This window comes from Mustela erminea, chromosome 21, assembly GCF_009829155.1.
Source record: "Mustela erminea isolate mMusErm1 chromosome 21, mMusErm1.Pri, whole genome shotgun sequence".
In the NCBI taxonomy this organism is placed as follows: Eukaryota; Metazoa; Chordata; class Mammalia; order Carnivora; family Mustelidae; genus Mustela; species Mustela erminea.
In genome coordinates this window covers 17138647-17163779 of record NC_045634.1, presented here as the reverse complement: position 1 = coordinate 17163779, position 25133 = coordinate 17138647, and the positions used below count along the sequence as shown (strand labels likewise).

Below are 25133 nucleotides of genomic sequence, written 5' to 3'. Positions count from 1 at the left end.
GGGAAGGAGGCCTTCGCCGCCTCCCCGCCCACGGGTGTCCCACCGCTGCGCTGCCGTCAGGAGCACGGGACCGGTGGAGGTCGAGGGTATGACTAGGGCGCTGATCTTACACCAGGAAAACATCACATTAAGGGAACCAGGCCGAGAATCACAGTATTTGATGAAATGAGGCTTAGAGAAGCATTGAAAACTGCCAGGGTCTGAGGGCCTACGTAATGGATAATATCCAATTCTCAATTCATATGGCCCATGAGTGCAGACTATGTCTATAGTTAGGTATTCTTAACGTCCATGTATATTTTTTAGTGATTGGGGCTGTTGGTTGTACTTCCTGCTTCCTGTTCTGATGTTTCTTGTGTCCTTATGCTCTTTTTAAAAATAGCTTTGTTGACACATAACTCACAGGCCACACAATTCATCCGCTCAAAGTGCACGATTCAGTGGTGTTTGGTGTATTTACAGAGTTGTGTAATGATGACCACATTCTATTTCTAGAACACTTTAATTCCCCCATGAAACCCTCTACCCATTAGCTGTCACCTCCACTTCCTCCAGTCAATCCTCTTAGCCCAAGGCAACCACCAGCCCACCTTCTGTCTCTGTGGATCCGTCGGTTCTGGACATTTCACACAAACAGACTCATACGAGGCATGGGCCCCTGTGACGGGCTTCTTTCCCTTAAGGTAGTGTTCTCAAGGTCCATCTGTGTTGTAGTATAGGAAGTACTGCTTTTCTTTTTATAGCCAAATAATATTCCACTGAATGGATATACCACATCTTATTAATTCATTCTCAGTGGATGGCCATGTGGTTGTCTCTACTTTTCAGTTATTATTAACTATGAAGAAATAGTCACAGGTAAGTTTTGGGGGGACATATGTTTTCATTTCTCTCAAGTTAGGAGTAGAATTGTTGGCTGTGTGGTAACTATGTTTAGAATTAAGGTCCTCATGCTCTTTGAACCTTTTCAGGATTAAAAAATTTGGGGACTGTAATTATTATAAAGTAAACAATTTCTTAAAATCTTCCTTTTACCCCACAGGAAAAACCACTGTCAGTGGTTTGGGGTATACCACCCCTGCAGATTCTTTAAATGCATAGAGTACTATATAATTTTTATAATTATTATTACATAAATGGGATGACATTATACGTATTTTCTGATTCTCGCTCTTGTTGCTCACTAGATCTTGAGCCCTATTCCATGCCCATGTGGAAAGATTGCTACATGTACTTCTCCCTTTTTTCAGGCAGAGGGCCAGGCCCGTTTTCATTATTCGCAAGAAATTATCATGCCAGAGATGTTGAATAAGGCCATTTGGCTTTGTTATCTCGTGTTGTCTTACAGATGCCCTGTGCTGGTAGGTGATTGGGTTTCTATGTATTCACTGGCCCATCCCTCCGAGGCTTCGTTTTGTTAACTGATCTACAAACAAGTGGGTCTAAACAGTGGAATGGGAAATTAAATTAGACCTAACACTAACAGTCATTAAAAAAAATGGAAGTCAGTGGGGCTCCTGGGTGGCTCAGTGGGTTAAACCTTCTGCCTTCTGCTCAGGTCATGATCCCAGGGTGCTGGGATCAAGCCCCACATCAGTCTCTCTGCTTGGCAGGGAGCCTGCTTCCCTTCCTCTCTCTGCCTGCCTCTCTGTCTTCTTGTGATCTCTGTCTGTCAAATAAATAAATAAAATCTTTAAAAAAAAAAAAATGGAAGTCAGGATGGGAAATACCCTGCATGATAGACGTGGCTTACCCCTTGACAACTAGATCCATTATTTCCTGTGGACTGTTCTTTTAAATTATAAAATCAGTATATGAATACATGCACAGTTAAAATACTGTTTTCAAACAAGACACGTAGAAAGTTCTCTACCTCTCTAAATCCTCCCTTCTCCACGGAATTTTAGCAGGTTGGTATTTATCCTTCCAGATTTTTTTTTTTCAGTTTAACAGAAACTTTTATATGCCAGGGGTTTTATTTGACATCAACACAACAGTATGCATATTATTTTGTGATTATGTTTTTACTTGACACTGCATATCGTAAATCTTCCCGAGTCACAGATCCAGATCTCTGCAAGTTGAATCTGAAATGGTGTAGCTGAACGCCTCACAAACACCGAAGTGTGAGAGCGCCACAGTAATTTCTTACTGTCAGAGCAGAAAAGGTCGTTTTAGAAACAGACCAAGAAATAATTTGGTGTATTTAGGAGAGCAAGCTGAAGATCAAACCACACTCTTCCGCTGTGTGGTCTGTGTACCCAGCACGATGCTAGGAGCAGGGAAACTCTCCAAAGGACCTGATGTGCTGAGGAGCCTAGGACACCCCCTGGAAACTCACTGCAAACACACGCACCCACGGAGAAACACTCACTGAGCTGGGTGGCCCCATCCTGACTATACAAAGAGGAGCAGCCCGTTGGCCGACGAGGCACCCAGAGCGGGGACGACAGTCCATTCCACGTCCCTGCTGCGGGGCTGCAAAGACATGCACGGAACAGCAACACTTACTTTGGGCCGCGTGTCCACGACGTAAATGAAGTCGCTCCCCGGATTGGCTTTCCTGATGGCCTGGAGCATCTGCTCGTCCTCGAGGCACCGGGCACTGAAGCCAGACAGGGGCTGGCTGCTCCGGCAGATGGAGGCCTGCGGGACACAGCAGCGTCAGTGCCCTCGGACACCTCGAGACCCTGTCCCCAACAACGACCCCCTGGGTCCCTGACACACCCCCAACACCGGCTTGTAGACACGCCTTCCAAAAACCAAGCTTGGCGTCTTTCTAATTCAGGCCAGAGAAACCACCACCAGGGCAAGCAGTGCTAAGTTTCTCCAAGGAAGAAATTAGGAATGAATTTGGAAGTTTTGAATAGGATTTAAGTCAGGGAATATAAAGCCATTTAAGTAGCCTACTTTCCCTTTCACTGGTATTATTTCGTTTTCCGTTGAAGGTAGAAATATAAAGCAAATAACTGTTCTCCTACGATTTACAGGATACTGCTAATAACAAGACTAGGAAAAAAAATAGTTATTGTGTAATGCTTTGCATCAGTTTTTACCATCACAAATACCAAAAACCAGTTCTAATCCTAACCAGGGAAGTTCCTGCTGTGACAAGCTCCCTCTGCGCCCAGGACAACAGCAGGCACAGCCCCAGGCTGCCCAGGAACAGGGGCTCCTCTGCCATCAGGCTGTGTTCTATCCTGCAATCTCCCTGGTCTGCGGTGCTGACAGACATCTACGACAGCATGAACCTTTCCCTGCTGTGCTAGGAGTGGAGTATGGATACCTCCTTGCAGCTCTAGAACCTACACTTTGGTGGGAAAGTACTTTTTAGGGACTTCAATGTTAACACTAAAGGAAAGAGTCTTGCCAAGAATCTTCACTGAGGCTGCGAGTCCACTGGACGAGAGGGTGGAGGGAACAAGGCTCCGCGAGGAAGAGAGGCCTCCGGCTGCAGGCAGGCAGGTGACACAGGAAAACTCGCGCAACATGGGGGTGGCAGAGCCTGCTGGCCTCGCTCCAGGAAGGGACAACCCGGCTCTGAGTCCAAGCACAGCTTCAAGTTCAGCCAAGGACAACTTAGCTGGGGTTTGGGTTTCCTCTGAAGAAAGGAAGCGTTGGTGCTCCTCTCTGGAGAAGGTGGGAATGTCTCTTGCTAACTACCATCCTTCCGCTGAGGGACCGCTGGCAAGTCCCAGAACCGCTGAGCAGCTGGATGCATAACTGGGCCACTGCCAGAGAGTTCCAGCACGTTTCTGTGACAGCGAGGGCAACCACTGAGGTCGGCCAAGAGCGCTGGCGCGCCTGGGTGCCTCAGTCGGTGAAGGGTCCGACTCTTGGCTTCAGCTCAGGTCATGGTCTCAGGGTTGTGGGATCGAGCCCCGTGTCAGGTTCCACACTCACCAAGGGGTCTGCATGGGATTCTCTTCCTCTGCCCCTCCCCACTCACTCATACTCCAAAATAAACAAATAAATATTTAAAAACAACAACAACAACAACAACAACAAAACTCTGGGCCCTGCAGCCAGGTTTTCAGAGTCCAGGAGGGAAGTCCATGGGAGAGGGGCAGGCAAAGCAAAGGGGCAGCAGAGTTGCTCCAGAGCCGTGGAATTCTTAAATTATTGGCAGAAGTGCGACTGCAGCCTGGAGGAGAAAGGGCTTGGGGGGCTTGAACCCGGATGAGGACATCAACAAGAGGGAGGTTCTGGAGGCAGGGACCAAAGGCAGGCTGGAAAGAGAGGCAAGCAGCTTCAACGGGTAGAAAGTAAATCGCCCCAGAGGGCTTCTCAGTGCTTCTCCTGCGGGTTCTGTTTCTTCAGGCCCTGCCCCCCTGCCCTGAGGGAATTCTGGCGGCTGAGACAACAGCTCTGAGCTGGTTCTACCTGAAACTTCATGGGGTTGAAGAGATACTAGTTAACCGGGTTACCACTGGGTAATTTCTTAGACTATCAGAAAGACTTAGACGGGAAGGAAATGCATTTCCAGGGTGAGAATTTGTCTGAGAATGCACACACGACACCTGAAGTCCCTGGACCCGTGGGACTCCAACGAGGAAATGAAGCCACAGAGCGACAAAGGCCATCAGTAATTACCCGCAGGACGAGAGCAGCTAGTCTTAAGGGAGGGGTTAAGTCAGAACAGTTCCACGATGAAATGTGGTCAATAAACTAAACCAAATAGATTAAACCAACTACTTTTAATGTTTTTGTAGCTATATTTTCTTCATAACCTCTAGATACACTTCACTGGGAATTCTTCATTGCCTTGGGGCTAACATTTCGTTACCAGTTTTGTGTGGAGCTGTGAGTAGCCTCGAGGTGTGTCTGCTCACCTTCAATGTACCCCAGCCAGTCCTGCTGTGGAATGTCGCCCTAACCTGGCCGCCTTTCTCACTGATTTTTGTCACCTGAGAGCAGAGGGGAAGTCTTCAATGGGAAAGGGTCACGAGAGCCCCTCATTTACAACACTACTCGTAATTTAAATATCCAACATTTTTGGAATGCTTACTATGTGATAAGCACTATTATAAAAACTTTGTGTTGTTTTTATTTAATCTTCTCAATTACCGTACCCGGGAAGATCTATCATTTGCTCCATTTTATAAATGAGGCAACCGAGGCACAGAGAAGGGAAGTAACTTCCTCAATGTCACACAGCTAATAATTAGGGAAGCCAGGAATTTCATCCAGGCGTAACATTTTCTGATCCTGGATTCTTAACTGAAATAATACAGCACTCACATACAGAAATAAGTCAGAGAGAATTAAGATGTGGCATCCAAGAAGGTCTGGCTTTCAATCCACAGTTCGCTCTCCCCTGGTATATGATCTTGGGTAACTGACCTATTGTCTTTGAACTTCAGTTTTCTCATCTACAATATGAGGATAATAACTTCAAAACTACAGACTGTGATAAGGTTTATAATTTTCCTAGAACTGTACCTAACACATAGTGAGTTTCAATAAACATTAGTTATAAAAGGAAGAGAAAAGGTCTTTATTTTTCTTAAGGGAAATCCCTCTTTGGAAATCTTACAGAGTTTGGTTTCCCAAAGATTTGTACTGTGAATTTGGGAAATTGTGCTATTAACCATTTAAAGCAAAACTGTTTAAAAACAATGAAAAAAATTGACTTAAAAACAATTGAAACATTAGGACAAAAGAAGAAAGTATACAGCAGTCATAAGGGCTGGTCAATAACAAAAACACGCAGGTTCCAAATGTAAGTGACATTTACAATTTATTCATCTCTAACTGTTACCTACAAAGCTGTTGATAGTTTGCTATCCAAATTGGAGTCTGGATGGCTCTATATAACCCTGCGCACTTCAAGGCCTATAATTTTTATTCTGGGCTGCCTCCAACATTGGTAAAATTGGGAGGGTCTCAACTAACCAACAGCAAGTGCGCCTCTATCCCCTGCTCCTATGGAGAAAGCCCCCTGGCTAACCTTCCCTGCAGACCTGAGGCAGCTCCTACTCATTTCTCAATAGAGGCTTTCAGTGCCCTGCCAGCCCATGGAATTCAACAAGCCAGTCACATCCTCCCCTAGGAACCTGACATCACTAGAAAGTCCCCCAGTCCCTGCTGGTTCACTCTATGCCTGAGTGCCCCCCCGGGGGTGCCCTGTATGGTACGCTATGCGCTCCTTCCCTGGGAAGTGAGTCACACAACTCAGACGGCTGACAACTGCTTCTGCCCCGTGTCAGGTGTCACGTGCGCAGGCTTCCCTGGAACCTAGGGCAGGAATCCTCATCTCACTAACAAGTGACTAGGAAGGGATTACAACACCATGTGTCATAAAAGTTGATCCGAAAGGAATGGTGTTCCCTCAGCAGGGACATTTATATCAAAGGATTCTCCCCAGGCTTCTCACTCAAGCAATGACATGCATTTCAGGTCATAATCTAACACGGATCCCGCTACTACAACAGACAAGCCACCTCACCCGCAAAAGGGGCCCTTCAGGAACAGAAGGATATGTGAGGAACTAAAAGATATGATTTTCTTATTCACATGCATTAAGTTTTATTGGGTGAGGGATACATACTCTTAAGTCTAAAATGTCTAAAATCCCAAAAGGGAAGAAAGAAAGGTCAGCAAATCTACATAATCCACCCGTTCACTTTTTTTTTTTCCTATCTGTTTACTTTTTTATGGAAGACTGCCTGGTTTGTGTATGAGTTTTCCGGAGCACTGACAGCATGAACAGCTGCTTTGTTATGTCACACATCAACCATTTAACCCCCGATGTCCACCTTTGTCTCTCTTTCCCTTGATAAAAATCCCTAGCTGCATCGGAAGCATTTACATCACGAACCTTGATACTGAGACCTAAATGTCGTTATAAAACACAAAACGAATCATTCTGTTGTGTGCAGGACGGAGTTTACTTCCTGGGGGGAGGGGGGAGGGGGGAGGGGTCAGCACGTGCGGGTACGTGGCACGTGGACCGTTTCCCTGGGGTGACTGGCTCACCGAGGAATGCTCAGAAACACATCTCTATTTAATACCTTGTAAGAAGAGCTAAGCGTGAGGCATTGTCCTCCTGCAAGTTCTAACTACAGGACATCAATTCTTTCCCACCATCCCTGAGGGCTGCATGATTCATTTTCAAGCCTGGAGAGCAAGTCAAGAGTGACACCCAAGAGCAGGAATGGAACAAGGAGAAGCTGAAGCCAGCAGGAGAAGAGCTTCTGGGGTCTTCCTGCCAACACTTCCTCCCTGTTCCGAGACATCGCACACTTGGCCTTGGCAATACTCACACTGACCAAGATAAGAGTCTCTTTTCTCAAGAACGTCAGAACAGAAGGAGAAGAAGTAGGACAGACCCTACGCTCACAATACCCAGCCCACCTTCACCTCTTAAACAACAATGAAAGAATAAAAGATCCTCCCTCTCTTACTTCTTTATCGAAGAATGAAAGTGTCAGTGCTACCGGTATCCTAACTTCAAATAGAATGCCATGAGATTCCCTATTCGCCCTGCATTTTTTTTTTTTTTTAAGGAAATTCACATCATTCTTTCACCACTGCTCTGGCTCTGTGTAGGCTGAAATACAGCTGGAGTCAAGGACTACAGAACATTAATAACATAGTTGCCATTTTTAGACCCCAGCGATGGAACTAAAAGTAAGACAATTTATATGCTTTCAATTAATGGAACTTACACTGCTCAATGAATATTTGCCGCCAAAGCACACAGCACAGAAGGCTGTAAGCCTTACTCGGTGCAGATGGCATTGTTCAAGGTATTTCTGGAAACCTCCTCCTAGAATCAGACACAGACCCGAGCCTACGCCCTCGCCCACAGGTACACGTGTGTGCGTTCACACTCGCACCCATCTGCTGCAATTGTTTATGGCTCTCAATTTGCCTTTGAATCCAAAACTCTATCATCTAGCTTGAAAACCCAACTTTTTACCCGGCTAAAGTCAAATGACTTCTGAAGTGGGTGGCAAAGGCCATTCTTGGCTCCCCAAATGCATTTTCTTGTCCTTCCCAGACATGGAACCACAATTTTTAGTTGTTTACACAGTTACCCAGGAAAAGTGGATTTTCTCACCTGCCCTGTGCAGTTCTGACCAAACAGGATGTGAGCGGAAGTGTCTCGTGGCAGTTTTCGGAGGCTTCCTCAGAAAGCCATGAGGGCCGTGAGCCCCCTCTCCCCCTGCTGCTCTCTGGAAGTGTTGGCTGGTACCAAAGTCATCTGCTAGACCCCTCGATGAGGACCAAAGACAAGGGAAGGCAGAGCAGAAAGGTGCAGGAGCTCGGGTCTCTGTGGACTGAGTAATGGACAACCAAGACACCAGACCTGGATGGCCCACATTTGGAGTTTTTATGTGAGATGCGAGAAAATAAAATTCTATCCTGTTTAAGACACTGTTACTTAGAAGCTGTGTTAGTTGCCGACAAATCCAGTCCTGGTTTTTATAAATAATTCTGAGGAGGCTCCATACCCATTGTGGAGCCCAACATGGGACTTGAACTCATGACTCTGAGATCAAGACCTGAGTTGAGATCAAGAATCAGATGCTTCACTGACTGAGCCACCCAGGTGCCCCTTACAAGGAATATTCGAAAAATAAAACCCACTATCCATAAACAAAGATTTCTTATACTGAGGATGTTCAAAAGAGTGTGCCATTTAAAAAAAAAAGAAGAAGGTGCCATGGATTCTGGAAACTTTTCTAAAACAGGCATTTCAAAGGATACCTAGCACTGTTTAAATGAGCACAGAGCTTCCCAAGGTGAAAAGGACACATACTTAAAAAAGGACAGACATTTGCTTGGATGATTAGCTTTAGGTATTTTCTGACAGCATCCCATTACTTTATTGTCAAATAATATGAAAGGTCAACTTCTACCTGAGGTAAGAGTTTAAGGAGAGTTATGTTGTGTAATACTCAACAATATCCACATACTTTTAAGAATTCAAACACACACACACACAGAGCAGAAGGCTGCTAGAAAATGCCTGTTTATGATAAAACAAGAAAAGCAAAGCATAAAACAAAAGCATGCCTTGAGACTTACGTGGTTATCTTTATAGTAGTAAGAAAGGGCAGGAAATCGCCGTCTGCTCCGGAATTTGGAACTCCCCACAATGATGTGTGCCGTGGCCGATTTGGGAACATACAGTTCAGTAGGGTAAGAATCACAAACCTGTCCCGGGAAACACATGGGGATTTTGAGACCATCTCGTAATGTTTGTGAACTATCACAAGAAATTCCATTTATCATACTTAGAAGTTGCACATTTACCTTTTCTTTATTTTTTTTTTTTTAGGTTTTTATTTATTTGACAGTGAGTGAGTGAGAGAGAGAAAGAGCAAAAGCAACAGTGGAGAGGGTCAGAGGTAGAAGCAGACTCCCCACCAAGCAAGGAGTGCCATGTGGGGCCCGATTCCAGGATCCTGAGATCATGATAAGAGCTGAAGGCAGACATTCAACCGATTAAGCCACCTGGGCGCCCCCATTTAAGTTTACTTAACCAAGTTACAGAGGAGGCTATTTTGAAGAAACCAACAGCCACCTTAGAGAAAGGAAGACCTGTGGATCCTATGACATCAAAGGGAAGCAAACACTCTTTAGCATCCTGTCCTGGTGCACGGGTCTCTTCTGAGGGCACTGTGAGGGGCAAGACAGTAACGGGGGAGCATTTCTTTCATCAGAAAGGGAGAAATCATAATTCGGCATCTTGGTAGCTGAAAAAAATTGACCAGCCTGTTTTGAGTGAAAGACAGCCCACCAGTGGGGGTAAGCACTAGCCATGTGCCCAAGACAAAGCCCATGCCCTCACTGGGTACTCCCCAACCCCCTTCTTCCCGAATCGTCCCAAATCCCTTCCATTCTTCAAGGGACAACCCAACCCTGCCTCCTTCAAGAAACTTCCCGCTGGGCTTCCAACTTGGGTAAGTTTCTAGATCTGTCTTGGTACCACATAATATAACAACTTTATTTTTGCTTCCTCCACATGACTTCACAAACGGTAAGAAATTATTTTACTCTTTCTGTGCCTCGCCAGCAGTGATTCCCACAGTGGAAACTCCAGAGCCTTGGAATGGTCTTGTGATTTAATCAGGCATCAGCAGTTTAGAACATGGCTCTGCTTTGCCAACTTCATGACCTTCAGAGAGGCACACTATGCTGACCTCTAAAACTGATAAAACATAGAAATAATATCCCACGGGGTTGAGGGAAGGGTCAAATCAGATAACACCCATGACAAAGCACTTTATAAACCAGTGCATTCGATAGAAATGTGAGTGCGGGAAACAGCAATCACTGACTTGTTGCTAGGCCTGGATTTGGTGCTGACATCAGCCAATCAATCTCTTTGTGATGTGAAGATTGCTCAGAAAGCTATTCCTGGGTTTCCCCCAAGTAGCCCTCTCTTTCCCAGAAGTCAAGCTTCTTCTTGGCCGTTTCAAGAGGAGTCCGCCAGGAGCAGCAATGACAGAGTAATCTGTCAGCCGCATGAACACTGTGCACCTCTGCTCTCACCTACCCCTCCGGAAAGATGGACCTGGAGGAAACGAAAACCCACCCGAAGGCAGAGCCCAGCCTCGGCACCACAGCTTCTGACAACTGTCCTATGAGGATGCCTTCCCCCTTCCCTTGCCCGCATCCACTGTCTTGATTACCAGACTGGGGAACGACATCAAGCAGGAGATAAAAGGGCCACAAAAGTGATGTTCTCAGGCTCAACATGTAATTTCAGCAATAAGCCAAAGACAATTTGGGGAAGATTCGCAAAGACTTCAAAAATGTCCAGCTCTGGCACTGACACGCTGACGGAAATCCCGGTCTAGGAACATGGATACTCTGGAGGAAAACCTTGTACCGAGAACACATGGCCCCGCCTAGCTGAACCCAGAGAGCCTGAGGGGCATGACTACCACAAGACACCGCACCTTCTTCCCCATGCAAATCTGGTGCCCGAACTTCTCTTCCGTCAGTCAGCTAGAACATTACGACACAGACCACACCTGCTTCTCTGAGGTTCAAGAGACACGTAGTCATCGCGTCAGGCTTACAACACTTTCTTAAAATAACAGTTTTAAAAAGGAAACTGGGAAGTTTTCGGTAAGATGGGAATCACCTACTGCCTTCATTAAAACAACACTAAGAAACTGCAATGTTATTTGTGATGAAATAGAAGAAGAAAGTAATAGGGGAGCTTTCTCAACCTGCCTTACATACAGCCTTTCTAAATAACAGAGGTGATTTAGGAACTGGGAAGCTCCTGCCGGTTCCTCTTACGGCCTCCCAAGGCCAAACAATGCTCAGCTTGTCTCACGCTGTAAACTTTATGGGCACCGTACCCAGTATGGGGTGGAGACGAAGGGAAACACTCAGAGCCCACTCCCCTTAACACTCCTGGCCCCATCCTACTTAAGGACCTGACTGCCACCCACCCTGGGTCTTCCTTCTTCCCCAGGAGAGCAGGGAAGTCTTCCCCACCCTCTAAGAGGACCAGGGCTCTCTGCCTCCAACTGTGTAGGAAAATGCAGCTCTTTTAGGTTGGCATTAGCAAGGTCCAAGAGCTCAACACCTCAACCCGGTCAACAGTAGTCAGGCTCACACGGCGGTCAAGGGCTCCCCTGCAGGGACATGACGATGCTGTTTACAGGGACTCCTGCTTTCCCTGAGCTCTGGGTTTAGGTGAAAAGAGTTCAAGGTTCAAAACTGAAATTGGGCATTCTGATAAGCACTCACATGGGAAGCTCCAGGAGGAGCTAAAACAGATTTGGAAAAAGTCAGACTCACGGTGTCAGGGAGCTCAGGCTTCAAGACACAACTTCTTACCCAAGCTGGAAATAGTGACTTCATCCTGCTTCCATGAAAGCGGACAGCGCTTTCATGGAGAAATTTAAAAACAGTCCTGAGGGTACCTGGGTGGCTTAGCTGCTGAAGCATCTGTATTTGGCTCAGGTTATGATCCTAGGGTCCTGGGATCGAGCCCCATGGAGAGCCTGCTTCTCCCTCTCCCTCTGCCCCTCCCCCTGCTCAGGTTCCCTCTCTTGTGCTCTCTCAGATAAATAATTATCTTTAAAAAAAAAAAATAGTCCTGCAGTGGTCACTGTCACTTTTGCAACAAGCTCACATAGTTGTAGTCAAAATCCTGACAATGAATAAGGCACAGCACGTGTCATTTGTGCTACCATATTCTGAAACCAATGAGGCACTTGCCCAAATTTTGCCTGGCTTGGAAAATCACATAAGAAAATTCAGAGAGAATGGGAGAAGTTGAGAAAAGCACAAAAGGCTTTTCCTCTGAATTTTCCTTCTTTACATTGAGTACCGCCAGTGAAAATGGAATAAGTTAAAATCATTTCTGTGTACTTTTTTTTTATTTATTTTTTTTATTTTTATTTTTTTTTATTTTATTTTTTTTTTAAAGATTTTATTTATTTATCAGAGAGAGAGAGGGGGAGAGAGAGAGCACAGGCAGACAGAATGGCAGGAAGAGGCAGAGGGAGAAGCAGGCTCCCTGCTGAGCAAGGAGCCCGATGTGGGACTCGATCCCAGGACGCTGGGATCATGACCTGAGCCGAAGGCAGCTGCTTAACCAACTGAGCCACCCAGGCGTCCCTACTTTTTTTTTTATTAATGAGGAAATTATTTTCCTTATCCTCCACTCAATAAATTAGTCTGCCTCGAGGGCTTACCTATCTTGCTTTGGCCTCGCCAGGAAAAATCTCTTTTGATAATTCTTCTACTCATTCAACAAGTATTTTTTTTTTAATATATTTAATATACACCATTGTACACATGTTAATTTGATACATTTACATATTGTACTATGATTGCCATTGTCGTGAGAATCAGCACCCCATCACGTGATAAATTCTCCATTTTTTTTCAGTGGCCAGAATCATTAAGTTCTAGGCTCTTGGCAAGTTTGATGATTATAGTACAATATTTTTGTCTATCACCAAGTTTCTATCGAATACTTCCTATGTGCCAGGCATTATGTAAGGTGCTACAGTAGTAATGTAAAACAAAAGAGTTACTGGCTTCAGGGACTTTACAGTCCCAGTAAAGCTGATATCTGTTGGCCTGATTATAACTGTGCAGTCAATGCATTTACCACTGTAGGGTAGTACCCATCTGAGATGCCTCCAAGGCATCTTAATTAGACCTCTGTATTTCTTGAGGATCACTCAACTGAGCACATTGGAGAGTTAGTTGTCAGAGACTGAGATAGATCTACATAGACAACTTTCTTCTTAAACATTTAGGATCTCAAATTTATTTCAAGGAACTTATGATGTAATATTAGGGGAGAAGAAGGAGGGTACGCTCCACATAAAATGATTCAAATATAAATAAAATAAAATAATACATAATATATAAAATATACTGCGAAAAACTGAAATAGACAATATTTTAAATTACTGGTTTAGAATATTCTTTACATTTTATTCTAAGAGAAACAGGTTAAAATTTTAACCTAGTAATGAATGACAGTTATTTAAGAAAGACAATTTCAGGAGTTATGTACAGAAGGGAATCTTCACTTTGAGAGTTGGACTATCATAGACAAGTCTTAGTAAGTAGGACTGAGAGTAATGATGATAGAGATGATGATGATGATGATAATTAGCCTCCCAAGACCACATAAACAGAAAAAAAAGCAGCACAAGCTCTGAACCTACGTTTCTTTCTAAGAAGAAAGAAACAGGGGCACCTGGGTTGCTCAGTCGGTTAAGTGGCCCACTTTTGATTTCAGCTCAGGCCATGACCTCAGGGTTGTGAGATCAAGTCCCATGTGGGGTTCCGTGCTGGATGTAGAGCCTGCTTAAGATTCTCTCTCTCCGTCTTCATCTCCCCCCTCCCACCTTCCTTTAAGAAGAAAAAGATGATGATAATGAAAACAAAGAAGAGGAGGAGGAGGGGGAGGAAACTCTTGTAAAAGAAGGGAGGAAAAAGTAAACATTTTCTCAACCATGAAATGAAAAGCAAAAGTAATGGATGACGATGTAACTTTCTCAAAGGGCTATTAGAAAGTTTTTGAGAAAATCAACTTTTATTATAGGTCTAAGTTGGTAAGAGATAAGGGTACATATCTTTCTCCCCATTTCAATGGTATTAGTAAAACCAGAAAATCCCCAAGGTTTTCACCTTTTCTGTGTCAATACAGTTTGTTGGTTGTTAGTTTTGGTTTCCTGTATGTTCCTTTGGAAAAGAAATATTGAGTAATTCATGTTTTGTAGTCTCTACATGTAGGACTTAAGTGACTAAATATGAGTCAGGCTTGTGGCACTAATTTGAGAAGGAAATCTCATCAAAAATAGGAACAACCTGCGTTTCCAAGAAAATATTATTCCACAAGATGTAGCTTAGTTTCATTTTCTTCCTGACTCAAGGGCGTGTCGTATTTTTAAAAAATTTAAAAAGGTATCCAATTTTCTTTGGTAAACTTGGATTTTCCTCCCTTTCATTTCGAGGGTAAAAATTCATTGCCACATAGTTCATAATGATTGAGACTAAGAAGCCCTAAATGTCTACTCACAGTGTACGATTACGGTTGTCAGATTTAAGCATAATTACGGAGACAATTCAGTATCATGAACGTCTCCATTCTACCCCAGAAAATCTATAAATTCAAGATATCAGAAGAATGATGTAGAAGGAACTGACGTGTACAATATCAAATCTTATTATAAAATCATAATAACCATAATTAGTACTAATGTAATTATAGAAATTATATAGTATCAAATTGGGACAGAGTTCATAAGTAGGCCAAGTTTGTTTGTTTGTTTTTTAAACATCATGCTAAAACATGGAAGAAAATAGGAAACACTCAAAACTTCTGAGGAACCAAAGATTTCCCAGGGACAATATTTAAGTATCTCTTTAGAGGAGATATTTGCCACAGCTATACATGGTGATAAACTATTAGCTAAAATATATAAAGAACTTCTACAAGTCATTAAGAAAAAGACAAATAATAGGGGTGCCTGGGTGGCTCAGTCATTAAGCCTCTGCCTTCGGCTCAGGTCATGATCCCAGGGTCGTGGGATCAAGCCCCGCATCGGGTTCCCTGCTCTGTGGGAAGACTGCTCCTCCCTTTCCCTCTCCCACTCCTCCTGCTTGTATTCTCTCGCTGTCTCTCTCTCTCTGTCAAATACATAAACAATGTCTTAAGTAAATAAACAAACAAACAAACAAATAAATAAATAAAAGTAAAAGAACTTTATAGAGAAAAGGATAAAAAATAACCAACAGGCAAGTCACAGGGAATCAACCTGAATTACCAATGAATACAAACTCCCTTGCCAGCGATGTGCAGGATACAAAGAAATGACACTGAGACCCATTTAGCACCAATAAGACTGGCATTTTTCTTCCAATTTAACTTTTTGATCGGTTAACAAAATCACATGGTTATAAAAATGAAACAACACAAAAAGGTGCACTTTCTTGTCCTTGTGTCCTGTCCACCCCTGTCTCACCTACTCTCCAGGTTATCACTTTTGCACAATTACACATATACTCTCATTTTTCTCCCTCTTCTTTTCAGATAAAAGATATCACAGTATATTCAATGTACTATGCCTTGATTTTTTAAGATTTTTTGAAGTAATCTCTACACCCAATGGGAAGCTCGAACTTATGATGCCAAGTTCAAGACTCGCATGTTCTACTCACTGAGCCAGCCAGACATCTCTCTCCCTTGCTTTTCTGAACTTAAGGATGTACTTTAGTAATCTTTCCTTATCAGTAGATGAAAATCTTCCATATTTTTTAATGGCTACACATTAATTTCATTATATGGATAGAGCAAAACTTACTTAACTCATCCTTTATTAAAAAACTTGGGCTTCTTCTAATATATGCTGTTACAAACAATGCTTCAGTAAGTCCCTTACACATTACTCTGTGTGTGTGTATGATGTTGACTCTTTAGAATAAATTCCCAGAAGTGAGACTGCTGGGTGAATGAGTAGATCTATCACCAAACAAAGGCAGTACCAGCTGTCTGTGAGTCTACAGAGTAGGGAGAACCCCTATAACTTGCTATTAGGTCTACAGGTCCATGCGTACACTCTGGAAAAGAATCTGGCAATATCTGGTAAGGCTAAAATCCACATACCTCTAACTCAAAAACTCGACTCCTGGATGGAAACTCTCAATATACCGTGAGTCACGCATAAGCCAGTTAACAGCTTCGTGATGATAAAACAAACAGAAAGGGGGAAAAGGATAAGAATAATTAAAAAAAAAAACAAAAACTCTGGTCTATCTGCAAAATGCAGTTTAATACGACAGTGGAAAATGAAGGAATGAGAGCTATAGGCCTCCACAGTTTCTTCACTTCTTGATGGCTTCAACAGTTAATCGGTCTATGCCTGAGTTTCTCCATCTGTAAAGCAAGCATGGTAACGACAGCTACCCCGTGGGACAGTAACCTTTGTCAAGTTCTTAGAACAGTGTCTGGCCCAGGCCGGATGTGTTTGCTGAAAATGAAACGACTCTCACAAAGACAATGTTGAGCGAAGTACCAAGTTTCAGTAAACTATATTTGGCATAATACCATGTATAGAAATTATTTAAAAACACACTAAGTAATACTACATTTTTACTACTTACATATGTAGAAACATTATAAATAGAGAAGGACAACACCAGATTGCACCAGTGACATTGGAGCAGAAGGTGATCTGGAGGGAACATTAGGGTGATTTAATGGCATTGATCTATGTGTCTATTTTTGTTCCAGGACCATACTGCTTTTATTCCTATAGCGAGCAATCAAATATATACATTTCTATAAATATTATATACATTCTATGTGTATGTATATATATATTCATATATATATAGAGAGAGAGTGTGTGTGTTAATTATTACTATGTATATATAACAAACTATTGGGACTACATCAAAATAAAAAATTTTTGTACAACAAAGGAAACTATCAACAAAACAAATTGAATGGAAGAATATCCCAATTATATAAAGGTTAATATCCCAATTATATAAATAATTTACACAACCCAACACCAAAAAATTGAAATAATCCCAGGGAAAAACAGGCAGAGGACCTGGATAGCTGTTTTTCCAAAGAAGACATACAAACAGCCAGCAGACACATGAGAAGATGTTCAGCATCCCTCATCATCAGGAAAATGCAGATCAAAACCACCACGAAGTATCCCCTCACACCAGTCAGGATGGTTAGCATTAAGAAGCCAAGAAATAACGAGTGTTGGCAGAATGTGGAAAAAAGGAACTCCCATGGCACTATTGGTAGGAATGTAAATTGGCGCAGCCACTGTGGCAAACAGTATAAAGATTCCTCAAAAAATTCAAAATAGAACTACCCTATGATCCAGCAATTCTACAACTGAGTATTTACCCCCCCCCCCGCAAAACACAAAAACACTAATTTGAAAAGATATGTGCATCTTCCTATTTATTGCAGCATTATTTACAGTAGCCAGGATATGGAAGGAACTTGTGTCCATCGATAGATAAATGAATAAAAAAGATGTGGGGTGTGTGTGTGACAGGAATATTACTCAACCATAAAAAAGAATGAGATCTTGTCATTTCTGACGTGAATGGACTTAGAGGACATTATGTTAAGTAAAATATGTCATATGGAGAAAGAATACCATATGGTTTCACGTATGTGAAATCATGGAAACAAACAAACAAACAAACAAACAAGAGAGCAAACTGGTTGCCAGAGGAGAGAGGTAGAAGGACAGGACAAAGAAGTGAAGGGGATTTATAGGTACAAATTTCTAGTTATAAAATGAGTCACAGGGTTGAAGAGGGCAGCACAGGGAAAAGAGTCGATGATATCGCAGTGACATTGTGCGGTGACTGTGTTTACTGTGGTGGGCATGAGACCATGTACAGACTAGCTCAGTCACTATGCTGTGCACCTGGAACTAATGTAAGAGTGTACACCAGCTCTACATTGCTAATAAAAACTGTAAAAATGTAACTAGAAATGGTCAAATAACAGGAGATAAGACATAAAGGGTCAATCAGCATATACGAGTCTATAAATCAAGAAATCAAAGCATATAGGTTAAATTAAAATGAGAAATCCCTTGTCCCACTACCAAGTTGTTAGGAAAAAAAATTTTTTTTTTAAGATTTTATTTATTTATTTGACAGAGAGAGATCACAAGTAGCTGGAGAGGCAGGCAGAGAGAGAGAGAGAGAGAGGGAAGCAGGCTCCCTGCTGAGCAGAGAGCCAGAAGGAAAATTTTTTAAGAACCGACGTCTTTCCCAGTGAGGGCGCAAAGAATCAAGCTTTCCATACACAGCTGCCGAGAATTTATATATATTGGTACAACTTTTCTGCAGTTCTTTTTGACGACATGCAGAAAAAGTTGTGTGAACTTTTTGACATAGAAATTTCACCTTTAGGAATCTGTCTTTTAGAAGAATCTTAATATGGGTGAAGGTATAGTGACCAGGATGTTCTCACTATGTTTATTTAAAATAGTAAAAAACAGTAATAATCTACATGACTAAAAATTAGAGATTAGGTAGAAAGAATAGCATATAGCCATTCTATGAGATTTTATATTATATTTTTAAATGATATAAAATTCATTTATTGGCAGAAAAAAAACCAGTATGATGGGTGAAGAAAAGCAGAACATAAGGCATGTGTAAAATGTTACAAATTTGTTATATATATTGGAACAGTTCCTTTTCCTCTGTATTTTCCAATTTCGAATCATTAATTGTATTACTTTTATAAGAAAAGAGCTATTAAATTATGCAGATGAGAAAAAAAAACCAAAGATATATTTTAAAACCTAATAGAAGAACATTACGACACGGAGATGGTGGGTGTTTCTTCTTTTTCTCACTTTTGTAAATTCTCTGCAACATTCTTGCTTTGCTTTTATTACTTAAAATATTTAAAAAATTAATAGGGAAACCAACATTGATTTGTAAGCCCATCATTAGGGACAATATGAGATTGATTCTGCCCCTCCTGCTTCCCTTCCTCTCCATAGGCCTTTCTGGAAGCGCAGACACATTTCTCCACATTTCTCTAGGGAAGCCTCTTGGTGACCTTGTGTACCAATCAAGAGTTCAGTGAGTACAGAGAGGAGCTGGTGCCAGACTGCCATCTCTGACTTCCCCACTAATCACTCGGTGCACTATAAAAAGAGCTGATGGGAGAACTTGGCCCTGGCTGTGAGGCCTGCCTCTGGGCTTCTCCGGGTTTCCATCTCCTCAACCATTGGGGGACAGTGTGTATGCGTCTGGGGGGGGGATGGGGGCGATTCTCTACGTTTCCCTTGGGTGAACTTTCTGATTCTGGGTGCAGGTAGGAAATGCAGCTCACAATAACCAAGGAGACTTGCAAATCCAGAGATCTGTATCTACAAAGAGCTGTAAAAACTGAAGGAGATTAAAGCGAGGTCATGCTAAGCGCTATGGGAATCATGAGTTCCCTCGGATTAAGGAACCGGATTTCACGAGATGCCCCCACACTCACTCTGTAGTCTCTGTTCACATCGCTGAGCTGCCAGTAATTGCTAGGGAGGCCCATGCGCTCGTACTCTTCACCGAGATCGATCAGCATCCAGCCCTGTTCTCTTGCTTCTTTGTCCAGCTTGGGGTTGAAGGAAAAGCAGTACAGCTCCTCATATTTCACTGCAAGATAAAAGCAAATAAAGCCAAATCAAGCCAGGTCAAAACCAGAACAAAATCTCCCCAAAAGTATTCTGTCTCGGCTGGAGTACCTCAAGAAGCCAAACCAGCTTCTCGCCTCTCAGGATGCTGCTGCCGGGAGCGCCCCATCTCTGTGGCCAGTTCACCCACAACCTCCCAGTAATGACCCGGAGACCTTGGGGGAAGCAAACTCAACTTCGCAAGAGCTCCTTTTCTTTCAGAAACAAGGCCTGCTCTATTCTGCGCTTTTTTTTTTTTAAGTTGCTCTTGAAGGCAAACATATTCTCTAGACCACGTAAGAAAGGAAGCTTAAAAAATTAATTAAGAATGTATGTATCATTAGACACCAAGAACTCAATTTGTTTATGTATATGGAGCTTGGATTTGGGATGGCCTCTCCGAGGCAGACGAAGGCCCAGGCTGCTGCCCCATGTTGATACTCACAATATGAAAAAAAGAAAGAACAACTGAAAAGCTGTGGAATCTATTCACGTGTTTGCCCAGGAAACATCTGAACTCTTAGCAGACACATCATTGTCGTAATTGCACTGCTTATACAAAATTCATAGGACTCGTAAAAAAATCAATTGATAGTGTAAGGGGCAAATTCAAGAAGTCTGATGAAAGTCTGCTTTCAATTCTGCCAGGACGTCTATGTCTTTACAAACTACCCTCTCTGCTTGTGAGGCCAGGCCCAAGAGCCTTCCTCATTTGGAGCTAGGATTTGATTTTCCTGCTCTGATCTTGTTAAGTTGAAGGAAATGATTAGTCCAGGGCCGTTCAACAGAAATATAAGCAAGACACGTGTCCCTTAAAATGTCCTTGAAGCCACATTAAAAAACTGAAAAAATAAACAACGAAATTAATTTTACTAGTATATTTTCTTAGAAACCCAATACAACCAAATATTATCATTTCAACACATGGATAATATAAAACTTATTAATGTTGTATGTATCTTATTTCATAATGTCTCTGAAATTCCATGTGTATTTCACACTGGACAGCACATCCTCGTTCGTTCTACCCACACTTCAAGAGCCCACCAGCCACGTGCAGCCATATTGGATAGTGCAGGCCACCATATTGGATAGTGCAGATCCAAGCACCTCCGGTAAAGATAAATCATGGGTGATACTGACTAAACCCTTATTTCTTTCCAGATTCTGTTCTTAATAAATATATTAACCCATGATGGCCCTCATTTTATAGATGAGAAGTCCAAGGCAAAGAGAGCTTAAGGAACATCGCCAAGGCCACACAGCTAGTAAGTGGGGATCTGGATTTAAATTAGGCAATCTGGCTATAAAGCTCATCCCCTTAGTCACACACAATACCCCTCGAAGGCAAGTCCTTCTCCCCAGATGGACCACTTTTGTGTCTATTCTTTCCTTGTTCCACCGCCTGAATCATCTTCTTTTTCTCCAACAGATTTCTTTCTCCTCAATTTTCTTAGGTCCCCCCAGTTATTCCTTAACCTGTTGATGACATTCAGATGTGGCTCATTTAATGGCTCTTCCATACGTGTCTGGAGGCCCAATAAGGGATCTCACCACCAGCAAAAGGCCACAGTAACACACTGGCAGCCTGAGATCTGAAGTCAGTTTCAGGCTGGTTGAAATTACCACAGAAATGACTCATCACCAAGGAAGAAGAAAGGTAATGGTCATATTTTAAGGACCAGACTTTTGCATTAGACATGTACTTTTTCTTATAGAAAAAAAACCATAAGTAAGTTCATCAGTTAGATAAATGATGTTCTATTTCAGTTTCTCCTGATATATTTCTAAACGCCAAGCTTTAGAACATGGATGATTTCAACCAATAAGAAAGCACATATCCCCAGGTGTCTGTACATGCAAACGTGGAGTAGATGTTGTCAGTAGGAACTGTCTTTCATAATCTTAGCTACTGGAGCAGGGAGCCTATGAAACTGAGGTCCTGTTCTGGGAACCATCAGCTGGACACTGACACATCTTTTCCATTTCTCAAGACCATTTCATGACTCAGGCCTCTGATATCACAATGTTAACCACAAATGCAATTTGTTCAAGAGGCCAAAAGAATCTCTTGAGAAAGCCTCAGTTCCCTCAGTGAAAGAAGAGCTTATGAATACCGGGTTAATAATGGATGTGAAGTTCCCAACTACATTTAAAGATAGAAGGAGAAAACCATTCTAGGGCTACATGTAGTTTTCTGTGTATGGACTCATGCCTGATGTCATTGGGAGGAGGCAGAAATTAAAGATTTCTAGTAGACATTAAGATCATTCTCGAACTGGGAGGCATTAGGATTGGTTGCCACTAAAACTGTGAAATGTTTTCTTTGGGTTATTTTTAAGCAAAAGAGTGATCAACCATGGCCCTGGTCCAATTTAAGTAAAATTTTACACAAGGGGAAAGAAACCCACACTTTTGTCAGCCAAAATTCAGTCTATTTGGTCTTATTACTGTAGGCAAACTTCTTACCCAAAAGCCAGCCTTCAGTAGACAACTGTCTACTCTGAGAATTTAAAAGTACCATTAACACAGATGTAAATTTTACCGAGTTTTCCCGTTCACAATGTTCTGTTCCCCTCACCTGCATCTCCTGAAAAATACGTAGCAGAATTCTTAGTAATCAGCAAGAGGATGAGTTAAAAACAACACCAGAAATGAAATCTCTAGTCATTACAGAATCTGAACTGAGAGAACACGCCTGCTTCAGAAAGGTCAGATCCCGGATTCCTCACCCTCATCCCTTAAGACAGACATGTGAAATACTCCACTGGCTTCTCACCCCACGGAGTCTGGGCCATCGCACCCAACATCAAATGTCTTTTGCTCTTAGTGAGGGCGGGGTTCAACATGAGGTGCACAGAAGGCGTCTCTCCCAAAGCTGTTCCCATAAGAAGCAAATACCCCACATGCCTTTGCACAGTGGGAATTAGCTGAATGCGCACCTCCAATCTAAAAAAATATTTAGATAAAGTTATACAGAAATCATTCTAGTACTTACTTTATTTACCTTACTTAAACCTTACAATTGCTAAGCAAAGGCAGACCTGAAGGTTTTTCTATCCAGAAAGAAGTAGAACACTTTCTAAAATACTGCTTGAAATTAAGAAAGGGTAGCATTTGGGGGACATTTCTAGGAAAGTCAAATCAGTGTTTCAGACCTCAGGAGACAGCCTGAGAGATGCGTGTGTTGACTGACTTGGTGTTCCTTGAGCACTTCCATGCATCTGGACTCATTAACACAGGGAAGCCCTTGGCCCTGTGATGGGTTCCCTGCCTATTGCTCTCATCAATGCCTCACTCCTGGGCAATCCCACTTCTTACTCCCTGGGGAAGATTTCCACCATCAAGTGGCAATTTTCAACTAGGAATCACCCAGCCTCCAAATGGCCTGGTCTCTGCACTGCACCGGTGCTCCTTCTCTCCCATTAAAAAGGAAAGGGTGTTCACTCCACCAGATAAGGCAGCTGTGGGTAAGACAAAGCAATTACAGAAAAAAAGAAAAACATCCTGGTTTGTTTCCCAGGTATCAGGCTAAATGGTTATGAAAACAGAATATGTGGGGAAAAAAAATGGGGGCGATTACCATGGAAGAATCATGGGGAGGACTAATTGGGAGAAACAAAAAGTAACTTAATATTATGATTTAAAAAATACTTTAAAAATAAAAAGGAAACTTGCAATGACCCATGTAAAACCTGAATACTACAGTTACATTACTGATTACTTTCCTTTTGTAAAAAAAAAAAAAAAAAAAAAAATTTTGACTTGAAATTGAAAAGAAAGAACAAACACAAATGAGCCTTTGCAAAATGTGGAGGTGGGTCTGGGAAGGGAAAAGTTCCCGGCAGTCAGCAGGGGAAACACATATGTGGGGTTTATTAGAACCAAAAGTAACAACTGAAAACTCAGCTACTCCCAACCTTCTCCTTAAGTCAGACAACCTAAAATAAATGGAGCTGAAAACCAGTGAAACAGGGGTGAGAAGACAACACGCCTATTACTGGACTTTGCAGATTTAGAATAAAAATAAGGAGATGTCTGCTGTCTATTTTCAACAAGTAAGTGTTTGAATGAAACACCAGGGCTGTGGAAGGCTAACCGTCAGTGGGAAAGGACTTCTGGACTCAGATTAGTGTCATCAGCAAAAAACAAATTTCCACTGCAGACATTGCATAAGCAGCCAAGACTTAGACAAGGATGTCAAAAGTGAAATTAAGCCCCCCCCCAAAAAAAATAAAGTGAAATTGACCAAACGAGGTGATGTCAATCATAAGATTTTTTAAAATCATAATATTTGTGCAAAAGAACTGGGGACTAAGAAGAACTGGGCAGGGGGGGAACTATCATTTAGAAAAAAATGGGAAAATAAATAAAGATGGTTTAAATGTTAAAGGGCCCACGAACACCACAGAGGGGAAGATAATTGATAGAAAAATAAACAGCAGAAAGCAAATCAGAAGGAGGAGAATGCACATGGGAAAATGGAAGCTCTCTGAGAAACAGGGGTCTTTTCATCAGAAAAATGTCTATCGTAATAAATACACTGGATCTATTTCTCATTGGGGCCAAAGCTTTACTTTAACCTAAATTATTCTTTCTTAAGAATTAAAGAGCTTACTGAATTTGGTCACTTTAATTCTTCATGCTTAACAATTTGAATTCACACAAAAGACCAACCAATAAAATCTCACTAAATGTTTTAGTAGTTTGATGTACCTTATCCCCAAAATCCCCAAAATCCTAATTCAGTGAAGAGAGAATCTCAAGAGTTTTGAAAATCTCCTTTACAGGACTTGACTTAAATGGACTCCCAGGCATTTCTTCTTTTGTAAGGGGGGAAAAAAAACCCACAACATATATATATATATATGGAGAAAGAGAGAGAGAGAGTCCTCTATAGGACCTTGCAATTTAGGCATGTCCATAAGGGTAGCTGAAAAATAGGTGGTTTGTGTTGGTGACTAACCAGAACAACTAGAGAGCTATATCATGATACTAGAATTCAAAGGTTACCACACATACACACACACACACACACACACACACACACACACCCCTTACTCTGATAGACCTGGGGGGGGGGGGGATGGTGCATTTTGTAAAAGATCTACAGATGGCTCTGATAAGCCACCCCTACTCCCAGCGGGGACCCCCTCCACCTTTCCCTACCTCTATCCAGATTCAAAAGCCTGCTTCCAGGTTGTAGGCTGTAATGGGTCCTCATCTGAGCATTGCCTCCAACATTAAACTATGAAACTGTCTGGGTTCCATTTCACCTTCCCACACTCATTAAAGCACTGTGTTTTATGTAAACTGGCATTTTCAATTCCAGTGTTTCAAGATGCTTGTGGCTTTTTTTTTTTAAGGTTTTATTTATTTATTTGACAGAGAAAGACACAGCAAGAGAGGGAACACGAGCAAGGGGAGTGGGAGAGGGGGAAGCGGGCGCCCCACTGAGCAGGGAGC

General features: G+C 42.3%; 1 protein-coding gene across 1 annotated transcript in view; it reads right to left on the bottom strand.

Annotated features, from left to right (window-relative positions):
* MTMR7 (myotubularin related protein 7) overlaps positions 1–25133 on the bottom strand; it is a 107558-nt gene that overhangs the window by 33470 nt on the left and 48955 nt on the right. The window contains exons 4-6 of the mRNA XM_032328954.1: positions 19493–19650; positions 9037–9165; positions 2512–2646 (exon numbers count right to left, since the gene is read on the bottom strand). Of these exons, the coding sequence (XP_032184845.1) occupies positions 2512–2646; positions 9037–9165; positions 19493–19650 (422 nt within the window). The remainder of the gene's footprint in view (positions 1–2511; positions 2647–9036; positions 9166–19492; positions 19651–25133) is intronic.